Below are 22493 nucleotides of genomic sequence, written 5' to 3'. Positions count from 1 at the left end.
CCATCAAGTGAACAGTATGATGAAAATTATAACATTGAGATGATGTATGAATAATGAATTCCTGCCAAAGTTCATTACATTCACTTTGAGAGCAAATTAAGTGTAGACATGTTTAAACAGCCTAATTCAGCTGAAGTGTCCGAGGCATTAAAATAAAATCGTTGCCCGCACAAAAGCATAATGCAGCATTATCTTACATATTTTAATCAATTAATCACTAAGACTCTGATCTGCCAAAGTACAATGTAAAGTGATCCCTTTAATTAAAAACGGAAATATCAATTCCCACTTTGTTAAGTGTGTTTAACCCAGAGAGTTAGAGACACAATCAGGAAGGTCTCAGGTTCAATCTTTAGTCTGTACTGAATTCAATTAAGGAGCAGGTGGAGCATGACTGTTCAAAACTCTGGATTAGGAAGAGAAAAATGAGTAGTGAAGCTGCTCACATCAATATGCAGCACCTTCTGCAGGTAGCACAGTCATGTGGATATCATCAGGCAAAGACATAGGGTGGGATTCTCCCCCAAAAAATCCTAAGCACCGAATTTGTGTAAAAACTGGAGTAAATCACACTGGTTTTTTCAGCAGGATTTTCAAAATGAATCTCCCACACTCTGTGCATCACAGAGTGCCTAGTGTAAATCATGCTGACAATCTGTGGGCACGGCTTATTCTCGCTGGAGAGGCCGGCAGCATAGCGCTGAGGGGGCCACTGCACATGCACAATTCGCCAGTCCCGGGCCTGCTAATGAAATGTAAATGGCCACCAGCATAAATTATTCTGGCACGGAGTTGGCGATGCCAGAAATTCGGCGGCTGGAGACCTGTGGAGGCCATAGCGCCCACCGGGAAGCCCGCTACACGGCCTCCACTTGAGTCTCCCAGTGCAGTGGGCTGGGAGGATCGCCTCTAGAGTCTAACTCAGTTCCTGAAATACACTCAGCTCATCAACAATACCTATATCAAGAATTTCTTTTCACTTTCTCTTGGAATGCCAATCCCTAATTAGCCTCGTGGAGATGGCGATGAGCTGCCTTCCTGATGGTGTAGGTACACCCACAATACTGCTAGGGAGAGAATTTTCCACATTGCTGGGTAGGCGCCAAAGTTGTAAATTGGCTAGGGGCACAGTTTGTTCTGGACAACAAATCGTTGGTATTACTGTCGGGATCTTGTCAAGGTCCAGAGACTTTTCCATATCCAGTGCTTTTGGCTATTTCTTGCTATCATGTGGAGTGAATTGGCTGATGACTTGCACCTTGTGATGTTAGTGAGGAGGAGTGCTGAGTCCACTGGGCAAGGTTTGCCTTTGTCCTGTCTGGTGTCTAGATTAATGTCGCGTGCTGCATCGTTTTTTCATTCTTATTTAACTCTTCTGTCGCAGTTCATACAACTGAGTGGTTTGCTAGGCCATTTCAGACGGCCATTAAGAGCCAATCACATTGACGTGTGTCTGTTCCCACAATAACCATTTGCATAGGATACTAAAGGACAACCATCATCCATTGAATCAGACTATAAGCAAAGTAAAAAATTGGGAATGGCATGGGGAAGTGGGGGGCGGGGGGATGACAACTGCGGAATAGGAGAAAATTGGCGAGAAGAATATTTAAACAATGAGGGGAACTAATTACTTAAGTCTGCCAACAACAATCATTTCAACATCAAGGAATCTACATTTCCCGCAGAGTAGGACATCCAGTATTGGATGATTATGTCCTTGCTACTTGCTTAAAATACATATAGGGCGGGATTCTTTACACCCCCCACACTGTTTCACTGAGGTGACCCGCCATTGGCTGGCAGCAGGATCTTCTGGTCCTGCTGTTGTCAATGGGGTTTCCCATTGTTTGCAACCCCACTGCCAGGGAGCATGCGGCAGGGATTTGCTTTCGACGGAGCGGATAAAAATTCCAGCCATAATCTCTTTCCATCAAAAAAAAAGCATGAAGAACATGCTGATTAGCTTTATGTTATTTACTGATTCTTGGAAAAATCTTTCTGCAGAAGTGATAGCATTATAAGCAGCGTATCGGTGATTTAACGTGTTTTAACACAAACGCGCATGATTTTCACATAGCACGTTTCCAATCTCAATTGTGCTATTAGGAGCAGAGTGAATTGCCTATAGCAAAAGCAATCCAGTTATCCCAAGTATCTGACTGTTCTGTTTCATCAAGTTTTAAAAAGGTATTTTTGAGAGTTGTGACTGGAATTACCACTGCCGTCGGTTTCTCTTCCTTCAATTCCGCCTTTCCTTATTGTGGAGGATAGAAACTGAGTGAAAAAACTCAAGCATGGGCGTTCTCCTCTTAACTCTCACTAATAAAGGAGTTTAGAAGAGTAAGAGGTGGCTAGATGGAAACATATGAAATCGTCAGGGGGCTCGACAGGGTGAATGTAGAAAGGACATTTCCTCTTCATATGTTTCATATGAAGCAATTTTTAAAAGCGGCATCTCGGCCTTTTGGCTAAGATGCAAATGAGCTCAAGTCTTGGAGGAGGATCCTCCCCCTTCTCCAATCAGCTTGGCTCATGTAGATCAGGCCCAGGACAGGGTGGTTTTGGTCTCCCGTCCTGTCTTGTCAGCCTGGATCTGAAATGTCTCAACTTGCTGAGACTCTGAATTGGATTTGATTTGATTGAATTGGAAAAGTATTAAAAAAAAATTTCCTCTTGTGTGGAACTGGGGTGGGTGGGGTCACTCATTAAAAATAAGGGGTTGTCCATTAAGACAGAGATGAGGAGAAGTCTTTTTCTCTCAGAAGCGCAGCAGTCTTTGCAACTCTCCCTCAAAAGGCGACGGAGGCAGAATTTTTAAATATTCCTTAGGCAGAGGTAGATAAATTCTGGATAAGGAAGGGGGTGAAAGAGGTTATTGGGGACAGGCAGGAATGTGGAGCGGAGGTTAAAATCATATCATTCATGATTTTATTGAACAGTGGAGCAGACTCAAAGGGCTAACTGGCCGACTCCTGCTCCTCGCGCATACGTTCAGATAGATCTATAGTGTGTGGTATTCAAATGAAGACAGTGGGTTAGTTATGGTTTCCCATGAAGCAAATATCAGTCGGTGTTCTCCGCTTTTAATCTTTTGAGAGATATTGGTCATGATATTTGTGCAGACTTTCAACAGAAATCACATATCATTAAAATATACTGCAATACAGTAAGGTGCAAAGCTGCCTGGGGAGAGGGGAAGGAAAAGACTGACAAAATTACATAAACAGTGCGCATCAATAAAGTAAAGATAATGGTGTTTTAAAATGTTGTTCTAGTCATTTTTAAAAGCTTTAGGCAGCAGAACATCATATAAAGCTTCATAAAGTTCCAGTGCAGATTGCTTTTCATCTCCTAAATAAATCTGAAATCTTTATATATGCAGCAGTATATTCTTAAAATTCTCTTCCGCTGTCACTTCCACCCACACCTAAAGCAATTACTCTTGAGAAAGAGGAGACAGCTCAATGCAGAAAGCAATTTATAGCAACACTGGCATGTTGCAAATGAATCATTCAGTCAGACCACGGAAAAAAAAATCACTAAATACCTTTTTCATTAAGTTCATTTCTCAGTTTATGACTTATCCTGCATGCATCTTAAAATACAGTGGAACACTTCGGGGGCGAAGAATCCTCCCAAAAAAATTCTAAGTGTCACAAAAGTCTGAAAACTGGAGTGTTTCACTCCGTTCTTTTCAGTGAGCTACCCCGCACAATTTTCTCACACACTGTCAATTCTTTTGGCAGTCGGAATTTCACACCAGTAGTTGGGGGTGGATGGGGGAAGCCTAAGCTCATCGGGGAAGCGGGCAGCAGACTGCGCGGGGCACCATTGCGCAGACACCCCAATCTCCCAGTGCACTGGGAGATCTCCTGCCACCCACCTGCACCTGCAGACCACAGACATCACCCCAGCCCCCTGCCCCACCCACATCATTGGCAGCAGTGTAACCCCTCCATGGCAACAAGGGTCGCCAGCATCGGGACCCTCCAGCATCCCCCTCCATTTTGCCAATCAACCGTCGCCCTCTCCCCCACCCCCCCACCCCCCCCCCCCCCCCCACAAGCCCCTCTGTGGCCGATCAATCTCCCTGCATACCCCCTGTTGCTGACCACCGTATTGCACGCCCGCCCCCATTGCTGATCACCCCACTGCTGATCACTCCTTCCTGAATACTTCCCCACATGCAGAGCTCCTCCCTTGGCCGCCTCCTCCCACTGCTGAGTTACCCCCAATGCTCCCCCATCATTGCCCCACCCCCACACAGGTTCCACTTCCATTCAGGCCCATCCCCTTGACACTGTTACAGTGCCCAGTGGGCAGTGCCAGAGTGCCCAGTGGTCAATGCCAAGGTGCCCAGTGGGTAGTGCCAGGCTGGCACTGCACCATGGGCACGATACGGCCATTTCCTCAACAACTGTGTGGTTTTAATGGCCTCCGATCCCCCCGGCATGGTCATCACATTTCGTCCCCATTGGTGGGGACCATGAGTGATTCTCATCGGCCAGAGGGGAAACATGCGGGAGGCCGGAACCAGCCATGCCGGATGCATTAATGTCACGTAAATCATGTTATTAATATTTAAATCCGGATTGCACTGGCAAAACCTTGCCAGGAAGATGGTTTTCAGTGAGAGACTGGTTTGTGCCCAACGCAAAACCCTCTTGCACTATCCTCCCGGCTCACTGCACCAATTGATGGGCACAGAGGGCCAGAAAGATCGCGCCCATCATGTCAAAAGAAAAATTCATGGAGATTCTTTATTTACATCAGGTTCAGCTCATCCCTTTTCAAGTTTCAGTCCTTGCTTTTCAAAACCTGCTCTGGGCAGTATGAGACAATAAAGTGTAAAATATGGTTCTGCACATTTATAACAGGTTGGAAGCAATTTTACTGTCTTGAAAGGAATTTGTTTTCTCAAGCTGCTAACCAAATGGAGTATTAAATATCCCCTTGTTGTATTTTCAGAGATAATGGTGCAATTGCAAATTGATGGATCAAATCTGACATGGCAAATGTTAGGCAGAGTTAACACAAGAACACACAAATTAGGAATACAGGACTGAGAAGCAGGAGTAGCCCATTCAGCCTTTCGAGCTTGCTCTGCCATTAAATAAGATCATGGCTGATCTTGTGGTTTCAACTCCACCATCTGGTCTGCCCTCATAATCCTTGGTTCTCTTGTCTGTCAAAATTCTGTTCAACTTCGCCTTGAATGAACTCAATGTCTGAGATTTTCCAGCCATTCCAGTCGGTGGGACCTTCCAGTCCTGCCTATGGTGATTCCACAATGTGGGTTCCCCGGTGGCAGAGGGTGCAGGCAATGACAGCAGAAGAACAGGAAGATCCTCTGGCTGCTGCTACCACTAAAATCACCTCTGTGGTCGCACTGTTCACCCACACAGGCTAGGGACACACATTTAACCCAGCGATGAGCTCCACAGCATGTTGCTAAAATACCAGCCTGAACTGTAATACTGCTCATGCCACCTGCTGATTAATTTCAACTGTTCGTTACGCTGTTTCTAAAATTTTATTTTCAAAATAAAATAGCACATTGAACCTCTTCTCGTGATTACAAAGTCTGGCGCAGTTTTTGCATTTGGTTTTATCACAAGGGAGCTCATGCTGGTTCCTTGCCCAAATGTCAATATTAAGAAAAAAAAGTGAATTCAAAAGTAAAAACGTCAGAACAAAATTCTCGCAAGATTGGATAAATTATATAACACTGCAAAGGGAAGAAAAGTAACTTAAATATAATGCACCAAGTGATGATCCATTGCATCACACTTGTGTTCAGTGAGCTTTACCTGAATCCCGCTTTTATAGTGGACAATATAACATGCCTAACATCTATTTCATCATGCAATTTTTTTTTTACAGTTAATAACTTGCGCGCATTTTTCCAAATTACAGAACTCTCTGCATTTCCTTAGGAACATTCCAGTCGATGCTTTGCCAAATGACATTTGCAGATAGGTATTCTATGTTTCTGTAATGACGTCAGAAAAGCCTTTTGAAAGGCTTTACAGTAAATTACAGGGAAATTCTATACACAGCAATCCTTAAGAGGAAAAATAATGCGCAGGTGACACAGTGCAGTAATGTACAGACCACACTCAAGCAGGTCACTGCTCCACCCAAGCTATCTTGCCTGGGCGATAATCTAGTTGAGATACTGGGCAGGATTTTATGGCCTCGCTCGGGCGAAACTGGAAATTCCTGCCCAAGGTCAATGGAGATTTCCGTTGTTGGACTCTCGCCTACGCCAATTCCATGCCGGGCGAGGTGGTAGAGTTCCAGCCATTATCCCAAGGGAGTGTGGGGAAGAGAACACTCAGGAGCTGGAGTGGCTCAGTAGGTAGCTCTCCTGCCTCTGAGCCAAAAGGCCCTGGTTCAAATCCCACCCCAAGACATGCTGGCCATGTCAAGAACCCAGTCACTGGTGCAAGCAAGTCAGCATGCATCAGAGCTGTCCCCAGCCTGGATAAATGGGGAGGGTTAGGGACATGTATGACTTCTGGCTGCAAAACCATGCACCAAAATCCAAAAATGATGGTTGATACGAAGGAACGATCAACCAGCAATGTGTTACATCATCTCATGCAGCATGGGAAAAGAAGGAGTGGCAAAATCAGAGATGTTGATTACAAATACTGAATCATTGGTTGTACCCCTGACCCTAAGCCTACACCACCACCAGGTGGGAACTGCACATGGGAACGATTATTGGATGAGTCCACCTTTGGTGCCAATCCTATTTTCCCTTTGCTGATTTCTGAAGTTGTTTAAGGCTCCCAGTGAAGGAAGGCAGGACTTCACTCAAGTCTAAACATTGTAGCCCAGTGATGACACTGGTCTGAAAGGGTTATGCAGTGTCAAACCTGCCACAGAGGCCTGGTGGAATATAGTAGAGTGGTCAGATGAGATCATGGTAAATAATAGGTTTGGATAGTTCCTTTGAGGGTTTGGGGGAGCAGGAGTGCAGGAAGTGGCCTCTGCTGCAGTGCACCCTTCACCGCACCTTTGCAAGCAATCGTCTTGCAGCAGGGATCACTCACAACCATTAGTTTCATCATCATTTCTGTTGGTTTCTGGCTGGACGACTGATTTCAAACACTAAAATGAGGCCTGGCAGTTCAAATCTGGTCTGGCCTCACTGCTGCATTAGGCCTCTGCACACCATCTCATTCAAATATCTTGCCACCAAATGGTATAAGAGTAATCGGCATCATTTTATATGTATGAAGAAGAACAGGCATCATTATATAAATACTTAAATGTTCATCCTTTTTATATATATGTTATATACACACACACACACACACATATATATATATATATACACATATGTAGGTAATATTATTATAGGGTGTTCATTAAACCTCCCACAGCTTTGTGAGGTGGTTTGCAATTTTCTCCACAAGTGTTGTCTCTAAAAATGAAAATTCCCCTAATGAGGACTCGCACTATAAATGTTGGCAGTCGTTTGCTCTGAAAAGAAAACAAAAAAATAAATTCAGGGTAGATTTTCAACACTTTTTTTTCCCAAAGAGCTCATTTAAATTTCTCACTCCATGACTCATAGGAGGGAAGTTAATGATTCACACTGATGAGAACCACACATTTCCAGCATTTAGTTGAATAACACTGACAGATGTAGAACCAGGTCAGAAGCAAATTGTCAATGCTAGCAAAGTTGCAAAATTAAAATGTGAGGTATTTATGTCACATTTTGACATTTATATATCATCTTCAGTACAAATTATTGAGATTATAACAATTTTACAGCTGAGAGTGAATGATTATTGCAGGGACTGAGGGATGCAGGAAACAAGTCTTACTACTAGTCCAGAAAGTAAAGATTTTTCCTCTGTCATATGGTGGAATTAAACCATTGTCCCTACAGTTTTAAAGCAGTGAATTTAATTGGACTGGGATTTAAAAAAAATAAGTAATCAACAATGTACAGGTACTAAGAAACAAAGCATGCATTTGTTCAAAACTGTTATCAATATTCAAGATCAACAACTGAATCAAATCTATTATCAATTTATACCAGCAGGTGCCATTCACAAATCCAAATAAATCCCAGCATGAAACTGACTCCGTGGTTTGTGCCGTGATCCCCATAGAGACCAAAATCTTTTTAAAAACGAGATGAATTCCAAGCGGCCAATCAAAAATAGATGAAAATTTCGCATAAGACTTTTACTGTAACAAACTAAAATCCACTAAGATCAAACATTACTTAACATGTAACTAATATACCAAACTAAAGAAAAAAAATATTTTGCATCTGCAATCAAGATACATCGTACAACTCATTTTGCACTGAACTTCACTTCTGGCCAATATATAACCTCACAAGATCAAGTCCAAAGTTACTCTCAAAGCGACAGCTTTCCAGGAGGCTCACTTCTCCCTACCACGTCAGGTTGAATCTTTCAGTGTCTTCTGAAAATAATTCCACTCAGTCTGAGTATTCCAGAATCGACTTCTACCAGCAAAGTCCAGCTCAGCATCGCCTTGTTCCTTAATCACCAAAATTCCTATCTGTTCCATCATGAATAGAGAACCAGCTATCACCAGCACCCTGCTCAGTTGCTAACACAAAAGCTACCACTCACAGCATTAGCTGCATTCTCTCTCTCTCTTTCCCTCTCTCTTTCTGTGTTGAAACTAAAAAGCAGCTGTCTCTTTTCTGTGTTTTGGTATAGAAATAGTCACTTGATTTTCAACAGGTTTTGTTTTGGGTTTCTTTCACCCATAGCAACTGGATCACATGAGACTGTCTCCAGACAGAGATCTAGTATGACCGCCATGTCCCCTTATCCACACTATACCAGTTCATCATAAGTTAAAGGAGACAATTTAAAACATAACTGTCTTTTGTAGTCCTGCATTCATATAATCTTCCTCCTGATATTGAAAAAAATACTACAGCAATTATTTTTCCATAACACTATCAAAATACAACAAACTACCACAGTGCAAGCACCTTATAACTTACATTTTACACAGAGTGCAGCTAACATTCTTTCCTCTTTTTGTCACATTTCACCATTAAACATTCTAGGCGGTCATTTACTGGCCCTTCCCATCGGCGGGATCTTCCAGTGCAGCCTAAGGCAATGCCCTGTGGTGAGCTAGGCAAGCCAGGCAAAATGTCATAGATCTCAACTGGACCAGAAGATCCCACTGCAGCCAATGATGAGCTGCCTCCACCGCTGGAAAACATGCTGCAATGGGGCCAGAAAATCCTGGCCTCTATCTTGGTAATATTACAAGGCTTAACACATAACGATCAACTGCATGTGGCAGTTAGGTTTTATAGTCCAGCTTGAGAATTCTTAGTCACAACTCTCTTGCAAATGAGAGTGCCATTTTGATTCAATCTCCACAAAAGATTTCCTTTTCAATTTTGCACAATCTGTATGGCATTTCTATTTCTTCAATTAAAAGATTGCAATTTTGCATCCCTCACATTGCTTTTTAAAATATATAGTGGATTGCACGCCATCTAGATCCTGGGATAGTATTTTTGATGGACCCAAAAGGCTTACAATGTGTTTGGTCTGGCTAACTTTGGAAAGAACAATATTGCTGATCGCTGGAAAACCATCTGGCATCTGGGTTCTGGCATCTGTAGACAGTGATAAAAGAAGAAATACCCTGTTGTGAGGAAAGGATGTTTCCTCTTGTGGGAGTCATGGAACTAGCGGTCACTGCTGAAAAGGAAAGGGATCACCCATTTAAGACAGAGATAAGGAGAACATTTTTTCTCTCAGAGGGTTGTGAGTCTTTAAATTCTTCCAAAGAAGGTGGTGGAAAGAGAGTCTTTGAATGCTTTTAAGGCAGCAAGTGGGTGAAAGGTTATCGGGCGTAGGTGGGAAGAGGTTACAATCAGATCAGCCATGATCTTGTTGAATGTGGTGGAGCAGGATCAGGGGCCACTTGGCCTACTCCTGATTCGTATGTTCATATATCAGCAATTGAATCAGCAATTTCATTTGTTGTTCTTTACATTCAGACACTGAAGTGTCATCAAGGTTTTGGTTTTTTAAAGAACAGGCTTTGAACCACTATGTTCAGGTTTTAATTTGTGGGACTGGATTTTACTAGGGAGTGTACTGCTCACCCCACCCCCCGAACGACTATGAAATCAGTGAAAGTCCTTCCTGTAGGGAAGAAACAACAAGGTATATGTGGAACCTCCGGCCCTCACTGGGAGAAAGTCCCACCCTCAGCAGCCGCCGACCATTCAAATTAGATGGCAGTTCTTGCAATCCCAGCAGTGCCAGAGCTCAGTGGGGAGTGCTGCAGGGATTGTGGGCAGGCCCAGGAAAGCTGCCTCAATGGACCCTAGAGTCAGGTGAGTCAAGAGTATTGGGCGGTGAGGGATTCAGCACCTTAGAAAGGAGGAATGTTTGGGAGTGGGGGGAGGTGGGGGTGGTATAGGTTTTATAGTGCAGGTGGGGAGGAAGGGCGGTAACTATCTTCAGTGGGTGCCCCCAGTGCACAAACTATCCTAAAGATAGTCCCCCACTTCGTTCCCACCCTTTTAGAAACATTTTTTTAAAAATGAGCTGCCAATCCTATCTTTCTGTCCATGCCTGTGTCATTCTATGGGCAGCGTAACAGTTGAGTCAATTGACTTGTTACCAAGCTAAACTAACCCTTAACTACTTATTTACATAAGGTGAGAGGGCTGCCGATTTTGGTGGCTGCCCACCCCATATCATGGGCAGCAGCTCGGGGGTGGATGAGAAGGTGGTGGACTTGCCAGTCTGAGCATGTGACGAGCCCCACCCGCCGAAAACACGTCCGACATCTAGTCTCTGATCTCCATTTGCTTCCAGCTCTGCATGCTTTTTAATGTCCAAGTCTCTGAAAAAAGTTTCACCAACCAACATTCAAATTTTCCTGCATCGCAATTGAATTTAACTCGTAGCGCTAATACTTAGCATCACTTTTAACTCCAAAGAATTCATCCAGAGGCACAAACCTCTGGGGAATAAACTGATTTCCTCCCACTCCAACCCTCAACTGACTGTTGGGGCACATTCCCGGGCAGGTCACCCCTCACCCTGGATCACCTAACCTGTCTTCTTAAAGGGGCTTTGCCCCGCATACCTAACACAACTCTTCCAATTTATTCAAAGCATTCTTTCCTTTGTTTCAGCACTAGATTTGAACACTGTTGCAATCTGCTCTGCCAAACTTGGCTCACAGTTCCCTGCATTTTTATTTCAGACAGTTTTGCCTCATCTTCAATAGTCATTAGCTCATTCTTTTCAGCCTGATGCTCCAATGTCCTTGTTACAATGGCAGCTTGTGTTTCTGACTCTTTGGACAAGTCTTTAATCAAAAGAGTTATTTTTGCAGAGAGTTCACAGGAACTCAAATGATTTTAAATCACTCGGTTTCTCTTGTACATCTTCAGTTTCAACAGTTTCAATACATTTTTCCAACACCACCGGAGACAGTCAGCAATACTTTGCCCTTGGACAAGTCATTTCCCAATGAAAAAATCTATACCCTCAATAGGCAAATTATGAACCTCTCCGATAATTACAGGACCTAAAATTAAACCATATTTTAAGTTAACAAAGGAATGGCTCAACAATTAATACCCCGTATCAAAACATCTTATTTAATTAATTTTCTGAAAGGAAATTCCCGTCATCTGTTAACATCAGTGACTGTGCTGGTCCCACCTCCCTAACAGTTGGCTTCCTTGCATCACCAGATAAAAATGAGGATAATTCAGCTTTAAATAGAAAATGTCCATAATTTCCTGCACCCTGTCACACCTCAGATTTGTCATTATCTTTACTCGCCGAACAACATTTCCTGCAGGGCCACTGTGCAATCTTTTAAATGATACAGTTTTGCCTTTTAACTTTCAGCATTCAGCCTTCACATGTTCTTTTACATGTTGGGACCCTTGAATCAAACTTAATCTCTGGACTGTCTCTCCTACTACTCTGAAAAGGGCTTTTCCTCAGGCCACTTTCACCATTATAATCTATTCGCTTATTTTTCCAGTTTCTCTGTAAGTTTACAAACAAATGTTTGTTGCTAACATACTTGTGAGATGAGTCATAGTCATCTACCATTACTGCAGTCTCCCTTATCCTAGAAACTTTATGGCCTTCCAGATGAGTCCTTATCCTCAAAGGGACCCAATTTTTCAATTCTTTCATTAGCATTGCTTCTCAAAAGAACTCAAAGTTGGTTTCATCCTTCATCAACCTATCAAACACCATTCACTTTTCTTTAGCAAGTTGTACATAAGTTTGACTCTGTTTATTCCTGGAATTTAAAAATGTCTATCTCTAACTCTCTTGCATTAACTCATAGGCATTGAGTACAGCCATTTTCACTGTATCAGTCACCAGACTGTTTGTTCAAAAGAGATGTTACATCTCCAAAGCTTTCCTTATGAATACACTCTGCAGTAAAACAGTCCAATTTTATTTTGCCCATTGCAATTTTGTAGCAATTTTCTCAAATGACGCAAAATGCATTTCAACTTCTTCCTCACTGAATTTAGGTACTAAGTAAATGCTTGCAAAATCAAACCCTGAGTCATTAGCACATTTTACCAGTACCCCTCATTTACATGATCAAAGCTATTCTCTGTCTAGTTTAAATTTCCTCACCTCCTGTCCCTTCACAATTCAAGATTTGCCTTTTCTTTTTCCCTTTCTCATTTGAACTCTTTCCCTTTGGAATTATAATTCAGGTTTCCAAATTACTCTTTCTTTCTCCCTTTCCTTTTTTTCCCCCCCAATTCAAGTTTCGGCCCTCCTGACTCCAATTCAAACTGTTAATTGAAGTCCAGCTAACTCAAATTGAATACTATTGGGATCACTCTTTTCCTTTTGAAGGTTCAAGTTCTGAGTCAATGCTTCACCACTCTCTGCCTTTTAGCTCCTACGTTCAAATTGACCTCCAATTTCTCTGCCTCAGCCTTCAAATTAACCTTTGTTAATGGCTCTAAGGCACTGACCAACAAGTCTACCCTTTCCAGGAACAACTGAACATTGAAAAAAGCCAAGATGACTATATGTTCAATGCAGCACAAGTAAATATAAAATCTTGCTCATTTAAGCTGTGGGAAATACGAGTGCATTCATTTTCCAGTCTCTTGATTTCAATTCGGCAATTTCTTATGATCCCTATAAAGACTAATAATTTAAAAAAGAGAGATGAATTTCTCAGTGACCGATAGAAAAAGATAAAAGGACAAGATTTAATATTTTAAGACTTTTACTGTTACAAACAAACTGAAATCAACTTAGATCAAACATTATTTAACAGACAATTTAAATATTAAACTAAGAAAAGACACTTTCACATTAACTAATTACTGCAATCAAGAAAAATGTTAAAACTTCTTTTGCTATGCACCATACTTCTGACAAATATAAAGCATTACAGGATCAAGTCCTAAATGACTCCCAGCTTGCCAGCAGCTTGACTCGTCCCTACTAGGCAAGGCTGTATCTTCCAGTTTTCTTCAAAAATTGTTCTACTCAACCTGAGTATACGGAACCAACTTCCACCAGCAAAACCCAGCTCAATGGCTCCTTGTTCCTTAAATCTCCAAAGGTCCTGCCTGTTCCATCTTCCTTTCGAGCAGAAAACCAGCTGTCCCCAGCATCCTGATTTGATGCTAACATAAAAATGGTCTTTCCCGTCTTCAAAACTGCATTCTCTCTCCCGATGTGTCTGTCTCCAAAAAGTAACTGTCCCTTTTGTGTTAAGGTGTGAAAACTGTCACATGATTTTCAATAGGTTTTGTTTTGGGTTTCTTTCCCCATTACCACCTGATCATACAAGCCTGTCTCTGGACAGATGTTTAGCAACGCACCATCTTCCCAATTCACAACATTCTATTTCACCTTCAGTTAAAGGATACCTTTTAAAACAAAACCATCTTGTAAACTCCCCCATTCATAACAATTGGTGTGATGCATTCATGTAAGTTCAGAATTTGTTTGCAATGAAATCAGGGAGAACAATGGGAATTAGCAGAAAAACATCTCAAGCCAATAGAGGGACAATTGTAGTGTTCTAGGGCACTGTGGTGAGCTGCAGGGGTTGAGGACAGGGGAATATACTTTGGACTGAGTTTTGGCATAAGCCCTCATCAAAATTGGAATTGGGCGTCATCTGCATTAAACCAGTGAGCTGTGGATCAGGTGTCCAGAAATGATCAATTCTAGCAGGCTCCGATACCAAGCATGTCTTGCAGAGGCAAAGTGGAGGGGGACAAACTCGACCAGAAACAGCCTTCAATATTTCCATGGAATCCTTCTCCTCCTGGTTACACATGAAGTTAACTAGTAGGGCATTTTTTTACCTTTCCTTGAATGCCCTCCAGCAGTCCCTTCAAAAACCAATGGATAGGCTATTCAAGACCCAGAACAAGTGGGCAGAAAACACACAACATATTTGCTGCTAAGATCAGCATCCTGCAACTTGTGTTAGGAGCTCAACATGTCCTTGTGAAGTGTACCTGAAGACTACCTCAGACTGGCATCCTGCATACCCATTAGTTGCTAGCTGCCAAATGGATAAAATGTAGCTTGGGAGATTGCAACCTGAAATTCATTCCCACCACCTCCACATAAGGTTAACGTCCCCCAAAGAAGAAGTGTCAGATTTCTGTGCCCTTGCACCCCCCCCACCCCCACCCCACAATTCACCACGCCCCCCCCCACCCCACAACTCTTCTAAGCATCTGAAACCGGGATCAAAACAAGTGCAACTAGATAATCTCAGTCAAACAAAGTTATACACTTGGCAAATGACTCAGGTACAGAAAACATGCAGACCATATCCGAATGGCAAGTCAATTTGTCAGAATGCATCAAGCGGTATAAGGATTTCTCCAATTGGTTGCTGGTTTGAGCTTAAAGATACTGTTAAGGATTAAAACTTACTGATAAGGAAGAAATTTTGTTACTGTATCTAGAGACTGTTTCTAAACAAGATTCCCACTCCTGCACCCACATGGAGATGCCTTCTGTCAAGAAATCTTTAGTGCAATTACACAAGACTCACATTATGAACTCGTGAAATTCACACCCAAGCAGCAGTTAGCAGGCTTGAGTGACAGAAAACCTTCAAGCTCAAACCTACAACCATCTGGTCCCGGTTTCATCAGGCTACCCACAAGTTGGGAATATTATAGCGATGAGCAAATGTCATTTCTATTTTCAGTTTCTGTGCTGGGTTGTAAAAAGTAGGTGTTAGATTTTTTTTAAAATTCATGAATGCCTAGTCCCACCACTTCTAATTTCTAAGTGCTTAAACATTTGTTTTCTGGCACTCTTTAGGTTTCTTTCAGTTACTGTTTATGAAGAGAATCAAGATTTTAAATTCATGATGACTCTGACACTAAAGGAGAAACCTTTTTAGAATTGTAACAGCAAGCAGGGAGTCGCTTACAAAAAATGTAAAAGGATTGTATAAGATGAAAGACATTTATTGTTGGACTTAAAAAGATACAAAAGAAGATGCGAGGAGTACATGTTTCCAGATCATGGAATTTGTCCAAAAGGTAATTATTTTACATTTAATTTTACCTGAAAATTGACCCCATATTTAACTAACCAGTTCCCTCCTTTCAGTGCCTGCAAATTCCACATCTCCTCAGCTTGACTTAATCTGATCGGCGGACACAACCCCGAACCAGAACCCATTTACCCAAGGGTTGTTGTGACACTATCCAAGCCAATACTGTACAATGCTTCACCAAGGCAGCTCCAATATAACAATATTCATCTCCATATAAGGACAAGAAATGGATGCTGTACATCCAAAAAATGTGCGAGCCTAAGTTTCAAGGCCCACATATTTCATGCAAGGAAGGTACCTGGAACTGTAACTTAAGATCTGGCATTTATTTCTTATTTCTTTGCTGTATTCTGTCAGCTAAACTGGTGAGCTATTCCCAGATATTTTTCAGTCTTATTCTAAACAATTCTCATTTCATTCTAGCAGCAAAGTAGCTTACCACCTCCCTGGACATTTAGCTGAGATTGGAAGCTCATTATGCAAGGAAATTACCATGTAAATATCTATCTATTATTCAACAGTGAAATATTTTTACGTTACTGATAGCATTCACTTTTCTAATATGAAGCAAATGGTTCTGAGTATATCTAATCTTTTAAGAAACAAACTGATTGATGAAGAAAGACATTTCAAAATCCCATTAAAAGTTTTGGATGGTAAAGTTGGCAAACAACAACATCTGATAATCAATTCTCCATAATTCACCAATCTGGAATCACGTACATTGGAAAGTTAGGCTTCAAAGTAAAAATGTTACACTTCCCAGGAGTTACTATTACCATTATTGAAGATAATTTGGAGCCATATTCTCACATTATCATTTTTAATCACAAAACACTACGAGTTGAATAGCCAGAACAGCAATAAAATACTGCAGCACAGTGGTTTTGGGAAAATGGATATTAACTTTTCATTAGTGATAATTAAGTGAAATTTTTGCTCATCAGTAAGCATTTTAAACTCTACAAGAATGAAACCGACAGTTAAGTTGCAGAGACACTACCATCACAATGTCTTGTCAGCATTTATCTGTAGCAAAATTTGAAAACAATAGAAAATATATTCCAGATACTCATTTTTAATCACCATATTTGCACAATTCTTCCATTTTCAAAATAAAATCATACTCTATAAATGCTACATGAAACCAACTTTCTTCACTGCACAAGACGACTTTAATTGCAAAATGTGTAGAATTTTAACCAAATGAAAAAATCTTTGAAATAATAACAGAAAATGCTGGAAAAGCTCAGCAGGTCTGGCAGCATCTGTGGGGAGAGATACAGAGTTAATGTTGCCAGTCCGTATTCACTCTGTTTCTCTCTCCACAGATGCTGCCAGATATTCTGAGCTTTCCCAGCCTTTTCTGTCTTTATTTGAGATACCCAGCCTCCACAGTATTTTACTTTTTAATGAAACAATCTTTGATATTTGACAACTTACTCCCAAAATGACGTCCGTTTGGGATTGATATTTAGCATGAGATTGGATTTAAGTTTTAAAAGAAGGATATTAAAGAGACAAAAAAATACATAATTTCAGCCGGATTTAAAAGTAACTTCAGTTCCTCTTACAATACTTGCTGAGTATTATATATTACTGGCCTCCTTTAAACAACAGAAACATAAAAGGTGGCTCCCATATCATTTATCTTCAAATATTGTTTCATTTGTAGAGGCCAGCATGTTAACTGAAATGCAGTAATTCTATATAATTGCAATTGTTTAGCAAGACGATAAAGCAAATATTCAGGCCACCATGCTCAAACAAATTGCGCCTTTTGCCTCGTGTTCAGGGCAACTGCAAGCAGGGTAACTCAAAACGATTAGCAGACTCTGTTCTGGCCCAGAACCTATGAACACACGGGCCACAATTCATCAGAAATTAGTCATTTCAATCAGACTAATCAAAGATGGCCATAACACATAAATGAAAGATATCCTATCATGTCCACAGAAGGATTAGTGAATGAACACAACTTCTCAACAGAAAATGAGTTTCCTTACTTGCTGCACAATGGTGGTCAGTTCCAGGCAGAGCTGAATTACATTGTTTCTAGTAACGGAATAGTCTGTCACAGCGGCAAACGGCGACCTAATGGAACAATATTCCATTATAAATGTTAGTAATGAAAATTAAAACTGCACGTATATATTTTAAAAAGACTTTGCTGCTAGCAAGCAATATAAAAATTATTAAATATAAATGTCCCAATATTTTGGTACTAAAAATAAATCAGTACAATAACTTCCTACAAAGTGTCAGGCAAAATAATTAGAATTTCAGCCTGCATCAGAATGCAATTAAATATTGTAGCAAAATTACTCGACTGACAAATAATTAATGCAAAGAGTACAATGATCATAGAATTTCAAGTTCAAAAATTAAAATCCAGATGTTTATACGATGTAAATAAAGGAGAAGTGAGGAAATGGATGTTTCATACTCCAGCTTTTGATCAAGGAAAAAATCATTACTACAGAAGCATTTTTCTAATCTTATTCAAAATTTACAGAAATTGCAAAATTTGTGGCAATTGGACATGCAGAAAGTTTAAACACAGAAACATTGAAACTAGAAGCAGGAGTAGGCCATTCAGCCCTGCTCCACTATTCATTTTGATCATGGCCGATCATCGAATTCAATATCCTGATCCCCCCTTCCCTCCATATCCTTTGATCCCTTTAGCCCCTAGAGCTATATCTAATTTCTTCTTGTAATCAGACAATGTTTTGGCCTCAACTACATTCTGTGGTTTGAATTCCACACATTCACCACCCTCTGGGTGAAGAAATTTCTCCTCATCTCAGTCCGAAAAGGTTTACCCCTTATCCTCAAACTATGACCCCTAGTTCTAGACTCCCCCACCATTGGGAACATTCCTTCTGAATCTACCCCTGTCTAATCCTAGAATCATGGAAACCCTACAGCACAGAAAGAGGCCATTCGGCCCATCGAGTCTGCACCGACCACAATCCCACCCAGGCCCTACCCCCATATATTTACCCACTAATCCCTCTAACTTAGGCATCTCAGGACACTAAGGGCAATTTTAGCATGGCCAATCAACCTAACCTGCACATTTTTGGACTGTGGGAGGAAACCGGAGCACCCGGAGGAAACCCACGCAGACACGAGGAGAATGTGCAAACTCCACACAGGCAGTGACCCAAGCCAGGAATCGAACCCAGGTCCCTGGAGCTGTGAAGCAGCAGTGCTAACCACTGTGCTATCATGCCGCCCTATTATATCCTGTTAGAATTCTATAAGTTTCTATGAGATCCCCAAATTGGCAAAAAAACAACAGTAGGCCTGAGGATCAGGAGCAGTTTAAAATTCAGCAAAGGACGACCTAGAGATTGATTAAGAAGGGAAAAATAGAGTATGAAAGTAAGCTAGCAGGGAACATAAAAACTGACTGTAAAAGTTTCTATAGGTATGTAAAGGAAAAAAGATTGACAAAAACGAATGTAGGCACCTTACAGTGAGAAACAGGAGAATTCATGACGGGGAATAAAGGAATAGCTGAGGAATTAAATTTGTACATTATTCATGTCTTCCTTTGTGAAGACTGAAGCAATGAACCAGAAGTTCTGAGAGAAACAAGTTTTAGTGAGGAGTTGAAAGAAATCAGCATTAGTAGAGAAATGGTTTTGGAGAAATTGATGGGATTGAAGGTGGATAAATCTCCAGGTCCTGATAATCTTCTTCCCAGAGTGTTTAAGGAAGTGGCCCTGGAAATAATAGAAGGAAAACACAATCCTCAAATGGCAGACTGAAAACAGTTGCTGCAACTGAATCACATCAAGCTGGATGCACATTGTATAGTAAAGAGAGAGGGTTAAAAACAATACTTAAATTTGTGCAGCGCTTTATCGCCTTAGTAACATTTCAAAGTGCCTCAAAAGCCAGGAGTTACTTTTAAATGCTGTCACTGCTGTCTTGCAGGCAAATGTGCCAGCCATTTTCCACACAGTGATAGCCCACAAATTGCAATTTGCTATTTAGGTGGTGGTTGACAAACAATTGTGCCCAGGTCACTAGGAAAATCCCATCTGATTGAGATCTAGAACACCCACTTGAACCACTGGCACAGGCAGACAAAGCTTTAGCTTAACCTTTCATCTGAATGATTATCCAACTGACAGTGTCACAGTTGTACTGCTTTGAAGTGGCTGTCCAGATTATAAACATGGGGTCGCAGCGAACATGTTAACAGCTCAAGAAGATTGGAAAACCAGTTAAAACAGCCAATGCTGCAAAAAGACTAGCAAACCAAGAAGGAAACTTGGCAGCAATCATCATCAAGTCAGGAGAACAATGTGAATGAAAACAATAACTATTATAATTATATTTTCAGGCAGTCCCAGACCTAGAGTGCAGTTTAATGTTATCACAGTTCCACAGCATCCTAATAGCTTGGTGGCCCTGAATTTACTGCAATAATAACAGAGAGGCTAACAGCAGTCGCTGATATTACAGGGTAAGTCTGACAGCAGCTTTCTGCCGTGTGCCTGTGCAGTTAAATGCAGGACACCAGAAGCTACTGTCAGAAATACTCTGCTCCTCCACAGGGTGCGCTATTGCAGTCCTCACTGATGCATTACCATTGAAATGACCGCAAGTTCAGGGACTTGGGATACTTATCCATTAGTCTCACAGTAACGATGACTGAAAAGACTAGGGTTAGTGCATTCAGCTGAGTTAGTAAACAGGAGAATAAGTGATAATTACGGATGAATAATCTCTGTGGTCCTGAAAAATTAACTTTGCTTGTAAGACGTCTCAGAAGACAATTAGTGTTTCAGATTTACTTTTGAATTTTTCTTAGTTTTTCATTTTGATCGCCTCCTATAATCTCATCTCTTATGTACCAAGCTTCATTTTGTTTCACGTATAATGATTAACTATTCTTTGCATTTCGATTTGCTGATTTGCAGTCAATGCAATTTAGTGATGAATTTTAAAATCTGACTAATTGAAGAGTCTCTCCACTGCTCAGAGCTGTCAAGGATGTCCCCTGCAGAGGGTACTGGGTCAGACTGTGGATCCTGTACGCGAGGTGAACAGTGAAAGCTATTCCTTTGCCTCTGAAAGCAAAGTCCAGGACAACAATTGATGCATTTAAAATGTATTCCCGGAATACATCATGAGGTAAAAAATATACAAGGCCTTATAAACCATCACAGTTCATTGAAAGTAATATTTGATTGTGAAAAACAATTATCCAGTGGAAATAGGAGCTGTTTTTGCTTCAAGCAAAATATGGAATTAGTACAAAATTAAAACTTAGTGACTGACCGTACATGTAATATTTTTTACCCATTAGTTAATGAAAATAGCTTGAGAGACAAGTAATTTTCATCTTTCTCCGAAAGTTCTCATTCCAAAATGTTTTTCTCTCTAATTAGTGCGGTGAATTTTGAGTATTTCTTTAAAATCTACACATTATAGCTACCCAGGATGATGTGAAAATTCCAATCCCTGAATGGCACATTTCCCCCATGCACTCAAAGAAGATGCACAATACTCCCACCCAAGCAACAGAAATTAGGCTAAAGGCCACAAGGAGTTGGACAGGACAGCTGAGAAGTCAAAACGTATTTATGGATAAGATTACAGATATTATTTAACTTGTTCACACTGTTAAAAATGCTGCTTTAGGTTGTATGTACTGACCCTGAAATAGGAAGCAGAATGGTGGTCAAAAACAGTTTGGTGAAACTACTGGAACATTCTGATAGCTCCGTTTTGCAGTTGGTTCCTCGTCCCTAACAATGATGGTGGCAATCACTGGTATTATTGGCAAATCAGAGTCGCAAGCAGATTATTTAAGCTGACTATGATGGACTGGTACACAAGTACAATAGATTGAAACTCCAATGATTTGCATCATGTAACTTTTGATGGTGTACTGGAGGTGAAAAATAACAGACCACACTTGATACCTTTCATGTGTATATGGAAAAAGTTAATGTAAACAAACAGATCTTGAGCAAATCACACAAGTCACAAGACTTGCTAAGTCTTTTCTAATTGACCAGTCTGTGAATTTTCTTAGTTTCTTAAAATTACTTTAAAATCTGAGAATTTATTCTCGGAGTTGAAGGTGAGTAAAGCTGAGTAATACACAGCTATTAGCATAGCTATCATACTGAAACCACCACTAAATAATAGCTATGGACAGGTCCTCATAATGATAGTAATGATCGACTGTGAAAAGTTTTGCAATCTGTGCACACAGCAGTTAACACCCATTAAAAGTACAAACTTTCACAATTCCATCTAAAATAGGCTAATTAAATTCAAAAGTTGCTTTTACAGGTCAGAAGCTTTTTAACTTTTAGAAACGGAAACTATAATGCTTGAAACAATTAATTATCCAAGAAATTGATGAAGTATGACAAACAAAGTGACACAAGCAATAAGGGACCTGTGGAAAGTGCATGAGAATAACCATGGCAGACAATGGAATATACTGCATTGTAACTTCTGAACCTATTTTTAGCTATAAGCAGCAAAAAAAACCACTCTCTGCATACTTGTGGTTTTGAGAATGTTGGAATACTTTCCAAGGCTTTTAACCATGCAACTTAGTAATGCCCTAAAGGTATCAATCGCCCTGTAGTTTGCTTTGGTTTAAAAATGTAATAAATAAGCTCAAAAAAAGTACTGTAACATTTTGTGAACTAAAAATCATGTTTGTCTGTAGAAAAGATGTTTAGAACTCATTGTAAATCACTTGCAAATGATCCAGTCTGCCTTACTAGCGGAATAAAAACACTTCACAGGGAAGCATAAAATATTTTGCGTATTTAGTGGAGAGAGGAGCAATGAATTGCACAAACCAGACTTGGTTGTTCTAGGGATAGCTTTAGCAAAAATGAATAAGCAAT

At 40.7% G+C, this 22493-nt stretch overlaps 1 protein-coding gene across 1 annotated transcript in view; it reads right to left on the bottom strand.

Annotated features, from left to right (window-relative positions):
- Nucleotides 1-22493, bottom strand: part of cnksr2a (connector enhancer of kinase suppressor of Ras 2a) — a 467989-nt gene that overhangs the window by 293006 nt on the left and 152490 nt on the right. The window contains exon 4 of the mRNA XM_078232430.1: nt 17604-17691. Coding sequence (XP_078088556.1) covers nt 17604-17691 — 88 coding nt within the window. The remainder of the gene's footprint in view (nt 1-17603; nt 17692-22493) is intronic.

The sequence above is a fragment of the Mustelus asterias genome, chromosome 17 (genome assembly GCF_964213995.1).
Source record: "Mustelus asterias chromosome 17, sMusAst1.hap1.1, whole genome shotgun sequence".
Classification (NCBI taxonomy): Eukaryota; Metazoa; Chordata; class Chondrichthyes; order Carcharhiniformes; family Triakidae; genus Mustelus; species Mustelus asterias.
The sequence above is the reverse complement of the archived record's forward strand: the minus strand, read 5'-3'. Positions and strand labels throughout refer to the sequence as shown.